We start from the raw sequence: 8,969 nt of genomic DNA on the forward strand, positions 1-8,969 counted from the left end.
GTCTGGAAATTTCTCCTTAATTTTAGGCTGTATCTCTCTTTAATAATCTTCTGTCCTCCTTTGGATATGAGAGAGGCATATATTGAAACTGCAGCATACGGGGAAGGAGGAACAAAGCAGAGTTACCCTATTTTTGAGTACGCATTTATACAATTACATAATCGTTTATTTAACAAACTTAATTACTTTCATAGCAAAAGTGCTGCTAATCAGCAGGTAGTTGAAAAAAATGGAAGGGCATAGATTTTTTCTCCCATAAAGATGCTAATTCCCTGGTTAAAAGCTCAATCGTAAAACAAAGATTTCCAAAACAACCCATTAATGACTGTTTCATACTTAAATTCACGTGCAGCACAACCTTTAGTTACCTTTAGCTTTTAATTAGAAATGCAAACTATCTTGCAAAGATGTCTTCTCACTTAAATTGCCAGTGTGAACAAAGCTGTGTAAAGGAAAGTGGAAAAAAAATCTAGTCTTGTCTTGCTTGCCAGCATCGTTGTTTGATGCTGGCAAGCAAGACAAAACATCTTCACTGTCATGAAAGGTAAAGTCTTCTCCAAGTTGAAGTAGACTTCTGGTGACTTCATGGACACATATACGTAGTATCCTTGGCATAAACCAAGAAAGTCATCTTCCAGGAAAATTTTTCAGGTTCCAACGTAGCCTCCCACCCTGCTAATACTTTGTAGGTCACTCACCCCAATACTAGCCCAGGCTGATCCTACTTAGCTCCTGGTCCAGAGAAGGTCCACCAGCTGTCATAATATCAAGAAGATTCTAATATCTCCTGGTCACTTGCCTTTACTTGGTGCCCTCCATATGCATTATACAAGCTAGGATTCTTAGTGAACATGATCATACTACGGTAGGACAATGAGGGGACACAAGGTCAGAGAAGGTTTAGGACAATGAATAGGTAATCCAGAGGATCTGTCTTCTGGATTACCTATTCATTGATCCACTTTGCGTATTACTGAGCTCTTGGACATTTTATGGAGCATTATTTCTGATATGGATGCTTTTATGATATGTTCTGGTTAGGATGTAGCATTCATACATTTACTGGATGGATCTAATCAATTGTCTTTTGAAGTAAGGCCATTTAGCCATAGTTGTTCCAGGGCTCTCAACAGTTTGGACTGAAGCTCTCTAAAGGAAGGTTGACTCAGCCTTCCATCTTCCCAAGGCCGGTAAAATGAGGACCCAAATTGTTGGGGCCAATATGCTGACTCTGTAAACCACTTAGAGAGGGCTGTAAGGCAATGTGAAGTGATATATAAGTCTAAGTGCTATTGCTATCTCCTATATCCTATCGGGGCTGCTGTTTCTTTTGCAAGTAGTCACAGCCAAGTGGAAAACCAGTACTGAAACCCAGTGCAGCTCAAGTAACAATCCAAGCTTAGGTTAATGACCTATTCCACTGAGTTTCACATATTCAAATTATGGGAGAAAACAATGTTGGATACCATAATCCTCCCATTAATAATACATTGACTTCAATCTAGCCTCCCACAAATGAGAGCCAGGGTGATATAGTAGTTACGCATTGGTCAAGAACTGGGAAGACTACGGTCAAATTCCATCTTCTGCTCTTGAATTCACGGACCAAATATCAGCCAAGCCAACTCTCTCAGTCTCTCTCAGCAACCTGGAACTAAGGAGAAACTTCCTGACAATGAGGACAATCAACCACTGGAATAGCTTACCCCCCACCCACCCAGAAATCGTGGGTGCTCCATCACTGGAGATTTTTAAGAGGAGACTGGATAATCACCTACCTGAGATGGTATAGGTGATCCTGCTTGAGCAGGGGGCTGGACTAGAAGACCTCCAAGGTCCCTTCCAGCTCTATTCTATTCTGTTTATCCCCTGAAATTGTTCTGTGGAAGAGTGAGAAGAGGGGATGCTATGTATGAAACCTAGATATGACAACTACCTTATATCTCTTGGAGAAACATAAATCTTACAAATAAAATACATAATTATTGAGACTGCAGCTCCCAGAATTCCTAGTCATCCTGTGGCCATAAGCATTTGAATTCTGGGACTGGTAATCCAACAACTTCCAAACAATACTGGTTGAGAAAGTCTGCAGCATTGAGTCAAACCAGGATAACTGGATCTATAGAGCAGAGGTCTCCAACCTTGGCCACTTTAGGACTTGTAGACTTCAACTCCCAGAATTGAGGAATTCTGGGAGTTGAAGTCCACAAGTCATAAAAGGGCCAAGTTTGAAGACCCCTGCCTTAGCACAATGTCTGAACCCAACCGATCTCCAAGAACTAAGTTCTGTGGTCATGCTGGAACTACATTTTTCCAAAACTGCAAGCCACATGATCGTGGGCTCCAGGTTGAGATAAATTGCTCCCACAGAAACAAATTCTAATCTGCTAATCCTTATATCTCGCCTAGGTGACACATCACTTTCTTGATGTAAAATTATCACACACATTAAAAAACAAACCCTGGAATAACGAAACACACAATTGAAGACATGGATTACCAGGCACTGCTGGATCAAAGCTGTTTTCATCTTTGTATACATTATGGGGATGAAGAAAGTTATAGCACTGAAGAATCTCTATTGCCAAAGGTTGAAAAACAGTGCCCTAGCTTGGTTTCAACCTTCCTTTCTCCAAAATCCTACACTGTGCCCATTGAAAAGTATAAAAGATGCAGGAATCTTTAATACAGTATTGAGTTCTCAGAGCTGGACCCCAACTTAATTACTAATTATCCATGATAAGTACAGACAGCCTCCGTATACAATAGCAGTAGACAAGATAAACTGCAAACAGAACAGCTTCTTCCCCCGAGCTGTTTGACCACAAATGAAATCTTGTGTTTTGCCTGTAAATTTATATGTAGACTATGTAGATTTCCGTGGATGGCATTTTCTTTAATATAAACATAATAGGCACCTTTTTCAATTATCTTTTGACTCTGGAAGCAGATAAAATTTGTCTTTGGAGCCTGACAAGATAACATTTGCACCCATTTGTACCTTCATTAGTTAGCTACTAAGGAAAAAAAAAAAAAAAAAAAAAAAAAAAACCCTTCATGGATTACTGCCTTGTTGTGGCGAAGGGGCTTGCGTAATTCAATGAAGCTATGAGCTATGCCGTGCAGGGCCACCCAAGACGGACAGGTCATAGCAGAGAGTTCTGACAAAACGTGATCCACTGGAGAAGGAAATGGCAACCCACTCCAGTATCTTTGCCATGAAAACCCTATGGACAGTACCAAAAGGCAAAACGATATGACGCTGGAAGATGAGCCCCTCAGATCAGAAGGCGTCCAATATGCTACTGGGGAAGAGCAGAGGGCTAGCACTAGTAGCGCCAGAAAGAATGAAGCGACTGGGCCAAAGCCGAAAGGACGCTCAGCTGTGGATGTGTCTGGTGGTGAAAGGAAAGTCCGATGCTGTAAAGATTTTTTCTCCATAGGAACCTGAAATGTAAGATCCATGAATCAAGGCAAGCTGGACGTGGTCAAACAAGAGATGACAAGATTGAACATCGACATCTTAGGTATCAGCGAACTAAAATGGACAGGAATGGGTGAATTTAATTCAGATGACCATCAGGTATACTACTGCGGGCAAGAATCCCTCAGAAGAAATGGAGTAGCCTTCATAGTTAATAAAAGAGTAGGAAAATCAATACTGGGATACAATCCTCAAAATGACAGAATGATCTCAGTTCGAATCCAAGGGAAACCATTCAATATCACAGTAGTCCAAGTCTATGCCCCAACCACCAGTGCTGAAGAGGATGAAATTGACCGGTTCTATGAAGCCCTACAGCACCTTATAGAAGTAACACCAAAAAATGATGTCCTTATCATCATGGGGGATTGGAATGCTAAAGTAGGAAGCCAAAAGATAACTGGAATAACAGGCAGGTTTGGCCTTGGAGTACAAAATGAAGCAGGGCACAGGCTGATAGAATTTTGTCAAGAGAATACGATGGTCATAGCAAACACTCTTTTCCAACAACCCAAGAGACGGCTCTACACATGGACATCACCAGATGGTCAACACAGAAATCAGATTGACTATATGCTCTGCAGCCAAAGATGGAGAAGCTCTATACAGTCGGTAAAAACAAGACCAGGAGCTGACTGTGGCTCAGACCATGAGCTTCTCCTTGCAAAGTTTAGGCTTAAACTGAAGAAAGTAGGGAAAAGCACTAGGCCACTCAGGTACGAATTAAATCATATCCCTGTTGAATATACAGTAGAGGTGACAAATAGATTTAAGGAATTAGATCTGATAGACAGAGTGCCTGAAGAACTATGGACAGAGGTTCGCGACATTGTACAACAGGTAGCAACCAAAACCATCCCAAAGAAAAAGAAATGCAAGAAAGCAAAATGGCTGTCTGAGGAAGCTTTGCAAATAGCTGAGGAAAGGAGGAAAGCGAAAGGCAAGGGAGAAAAACATAGATATGCCCAATTGAATGCAGAATTCCAGAGAATAGCTAGAAGAGATAAGAATGCCTTCTTAAATGAACAGTGCAAAGAAATAGAAGAAAACAATAGAATAGGGAGGACCAGAGATCTTTTCAAGAAAATTGGAGAGATGAAGGGAACATTCCATGCAAAAATGGGCATGATAAAGGACCAAAATGGTAGGGACCTTACAGAGGCAGAAGAGATTAAGAAGAGGTGGCAAAATTACACAGAAGAACTATACAAGAATGAGCTTAACGTCCCAGATAATCACAATGAGGTGGTCACTGACCTCGAGCCAGACATCCTAGAATGTGAAGTGAAGTGGGCCTTAGAAAAGCTGAGCAACAACAAAGCTAGTGGAGGTGACAGTATTCCAGCTGAGCTATTCAAAATCTTAAAAGACAGTGCAGTAAAAGTGCTACACTCAATTTGCCAGCAAATTTGGAAAACTCAACAGTGGCCACAGGATTGGAAAAGATCAGTTTACATTCCAATTCCAAAGAAAGGCAGTGCCAAAGAATGTTCAAACTATCGCACCGTTGCACTCATTTCTCATGCTAGTAAAGTCATGCTTAAAATCCTACAAGCTAGACTTCAGCAGTATGTGGATCGAGAACTACCAGAAGTACAGGCAGGATTTCGAAGAGGCAGAGGAACTAGAGATCAAATTGCTAACATACGCTGGATCATGGAGAAAGCTAGGGAGTTCCAGAAAAACATCTACTTCTGCTTCATTGACTATGCTAAAGCCTTTGATTGTGTGGATCATAACAAACTGTGGCAAGTTCTTAAAGAGATGGGAGTACCAGACCATCTTATTTGTCTCTTGAGAAACCTATATGCGGGTCAAGAAGCAACAGTGAGAACTGGACACGGAACCACTGATTGGTTCAAAATTGGGAAAGGAGTCCGGCAAGGCTGTATACTGTCACCCTGCCTATTTAACTTATATGCAGAGCACATCATGAGAAAGGCAGGGCTAGATGAATCAAAAGTTGGAATTAAGATTGCTGGAAGAAATATCAACAACCTAAGATACGCAGATGATACCACTCTAATGGCAGAAAGTGAAGAAGAACTAAAGAGCCTCTTGTTGCGGGTGAAGAAGGAGAGTGCAAAACTTGGGTTGAAACTTAACATTAAGAAAACCAAGATCATGGCCTCTGGCCCTCTCAATTCCTGGCAAATAGATGGGGAAGAAATGGAGGTAGTGACAGATTTTGTTTTCCTGGGCTCCAAGATCACTGCAGATGGGGACTGTAGCCAAGAAATTAAAAGACGCTTGCTCCTGGGGAGGAAAGCCATGGCAAATCTAGACAGCACACTAAAAAGCAGAGACATCACCCTGTCAACAAAAGTGCGTATAGTCAAGGCTATGGTCTTCCCAGTTGCAATGTATGGCAGTGAAAGCTGGACCATAAGAAAGGCTGAGCGCCAAAGAATTGAAGCCTTTGAGCTATGGTGCTGGAGAAGACTCCTGCGAGTCCCTTGGACTGCAAGGCGATCAAACCGGTCAGTCCTAGAGGAGATCAACCCTGACTGCTCTTTAGAAGGCCAGATCCTGAAGCTAAAACTCAAATACTTTGGCCACCTAATGAGAAGGAAGGACTCACTGGAGAAGAGCCTAATGCTGGGAAAGATTGAGGGCAATAGAAGAAGGGGACGACAGAGAATGAGGTGGTTGGATGGAGTCACTGAAACAGTAGGCGTGAGCTTAGATGGACTCCAGAAGATGGTAGAGGACAGGAAGGCCTGGAGGAACATTGTCCATAGGGTCGCGATGGGTCGGACACGACTTCGCAACTAACAACAACAAAAGGAAAAAAAGAGGAAACTGTTTTGGATTTAAATGATGGAAAGCAATTATTACTGTTGTTATTTTTCATTCATACCAGTATGGCTTGGCTCCTTAGGAAATTCCCAATGTATTTCTTTTTCTCTTTTTTTTTGTTGACAAGTTGCCCAGGGGCTCAATCCGGAGTGATAATGCAACACTGATATATTGAACGCCCCCCCCCCCGGTTTCTATGGTAAATCCCTCACATCACCTTATGTGCTTCAGACTTTCATGAAAACATGCTCATTGCCATGCGACCACAATAGCAGGGCATTATTATAACCTTTGTATCTCACACCTGGTCTTTTCTCAAGCACTCTGCTTTTGAGAAGCAAATAAAAACCATGTGCTTCCGTTGCCAAAGGCAGCAATCTATTATTCGGGTAAGGGGGGGGAAAGCAATTTCTTAGACATCTTGAACTAGCATTTCATCCATTGGGATTCAGCGTAATGATTTGCAATTTCTATAGGATACACTTTCTAATAAAGGTGGGGGTTGAGGGGGGGTTTCCAAATATGTAGAATGCTTATTCCGAGTTTAGATTCCAGGAATCTTTGCCCAAATCCAAGGATCGGTGTGGTTCTGCCATATGTATTTCAAAGCATGCCATCTTCACCATAGCCAGACCCTGTTCTAAGAACACACTAAATGCTCCATAAGGACATCATGGTTTCCTGAACTAACCAAATACCTAAATACCGAACCATCAATTAAGGAAACTAATAGCTTTCAGAAGACAAATGGCGCCCATAGGATGGTCAACCAGGTTTTAACATAGAGGGGTGTAAACACAGCCTTCCTCAGAAGAGACAGGAGGGGAGGGAAGAGAGAAGGAAGAGAGAGAGAGAGACAGAGAGAGAGAAAAATGCACTTGTCAGCCCAAAGCATGTCTGAATGCAGATGTGCACCAGGGTATGTGATGGGACTTTTCTTGCAGGAGGATTGTAATCTTCACAAGACAAATGGAGCCCATAGGATGGTCAACCACGTTCTACCCTAGAGAGGTGTAAACACAGCCTTATTCAGAAGAGGGGAGGGGAGAGAAAGAGAGAGAGAGAGAAAGGAGACAGAGATGGAGGGAGAGAGAGAGAGAGAGAGAGAGAGAGAGAGAATGCACTTGTCAGCCCAAATGAAGCCCATAGTGTGGTCAACCACGTTTTATGGTAGAGGGGTGTAAACACAGCCTTCTTCAGAAGAGATGGAGGGGAGAAAAAAAGGAGAGAAGGGGGGGGAGAGAGAGAGAGAGAGAGAGAGAGAGAGAGAGAGAGAGAGAGAGAGAGAGAGAGAGAGAGAGAGAGAGAATGCACTTGTCAGCCCAAATGAAGCCCAGTGTGGTCAACCACGTTTTATGGTAGAGGGGTGTAAACACAGCCTTCTTCAGAAGAGATGGAGGGGAGAAAGAAAGGAGAGAAGGGGAAAAAAAGAGAGAGAGAGAGAGAGAGAGAGAATGCACTTGTCAGCCCAAATGAAGCCCATAGTGTGGTCAACCATGTTTTATGGTAAGGGGTGTAAACACAGCCTTCTTCAGAAGAGATGGAGGGGAGAAAAAAAGGAGAGAAGGGGGAAAAGAGAGAGAGAGAGAGAGAGAGAGAGAGAGAGAGAGAGAGAGAGAGAGAGAGAATGCACTTGTCAGTCCGAAGCATGTCTGAATGCAGATGTGCACCTGGGTATGTGACGGAGCGTTTCTTGAAGGGTGGTTATAATCATACAAGAGTCAGGATAAAGCGCAGCTCCCCATCGGACGCCGGGGACCAACTCGGGTTTCTTGCGCCCGGAACGTCAGAACAGACCGTACACCAACCAACCAACCAACCAGCCAGCCACCCTGCCCACGCCGCCCTCCGCGGAGCGGCCCCCCGGGCTCGGGTTCAGGTCAGGCAGGTGCTTGGCAGGCGGATCCCGACTCCCGGCCGCCCCCCCCCCCGGCCCACTCACACGAAGGCGTGGTAGAGAAGCGCCCAGCCCCGCGGCCGCTCCAGCGCGTCGTAGATCAACGTCTGGATCCGCCGGTACTTGACGTTGTTCCTCTTGACCGGCCGGCTCAGCGGGGTTTTAGCCAGCAAACCGATGGCGGGCGCCGAGCGCCTCCCGCCGCTTTCCCGGCCCGTCCCTTCCAGCAGCAGGGCCCCGTCCCGGTCCGCCCCGGAGGCGCCCAGAGCCAGCGTGCCTTGCTCCAGGTCCCCGGCCGAGGCCAGCTCCCCTCCGGCCGTCTTGCCTTCCAGGTCCTCGCCGGGGGCCGCCGGGCTGTCGGCGGTCGGCGTTGCCGCTGCCGCCGCCGCCTTGCGGGACTTCACGCCCATCTTGCCCCTGGCCGGCTCGGCCCGCTTCTGCCGCTGCTGCCCGGCTCCTTCGGGGTGAGCGAGAGCGGGAAGGCGAGGAGGAGGAGGAGGAGCGGCCGCGGGGGGGAGCCCCAGGCCATGGTCCGAGCCCTCCTCCTCCCTCCGCCGGGGCGGCGGGGGGTCCCCGGCGGCAGGGCGGGGCCGGAGGCGAGAGGGAAGCGGCGCTCCCCCGGCCTCCTCGGGGCTGCCGCCTGGCCCGAAGGGAGCATCAGCTCCGGCGGGAGGGCGGCAGCGGCCACACCTGGACGAGCGGCCTGGCCCTGAGGGAGGAGGAGGAGGAGGAGGAAGGCGGGAGCATCGCGGGCTTCTGGACCGCGGCCGCCTTTCTTACTCGCCA

At 46.0% G+C, this 8,969-nt stretch overlaps 1 protein-coding gene across 1 annotated transcript in view; it reads right to left on the reverse strand.

Moving 5' to 3' along the window:
• Positions 1 to 8,593, reverse strand: part of KCNQ3 (potassium voltage-gated channel subfamily Q member 3) — a gene marked incomplete at its 5' end in the record, with an annotated part of 188,981 nt that extends 180,388 nt beyond the window's left edge. Inside the window, one exon of the mRNA XM_081323309.1 lies at positions 8,229 to 8,593. Coding sequence (XP_081179435.1) covers positions 8,229 to 8,593 — 365 coding nt within the window. The remainder of the gene's footprint in view (positions 1 to 8,228) is intronic.
• Between the last annotated feature and the right edge of the window lie 376 nt (positions 8,594 to 8,969).

Source organism: Vipera berus, assembly GCF_964194415.1.
Source record: "Vipera berus genome assembly, chromosome: 3".
Lineage (NCBI taxonomy): Eukaryota > Metazoa > Chordata > Lepidosauria > Squamata > Viperidae > Vipera > Vipera berus.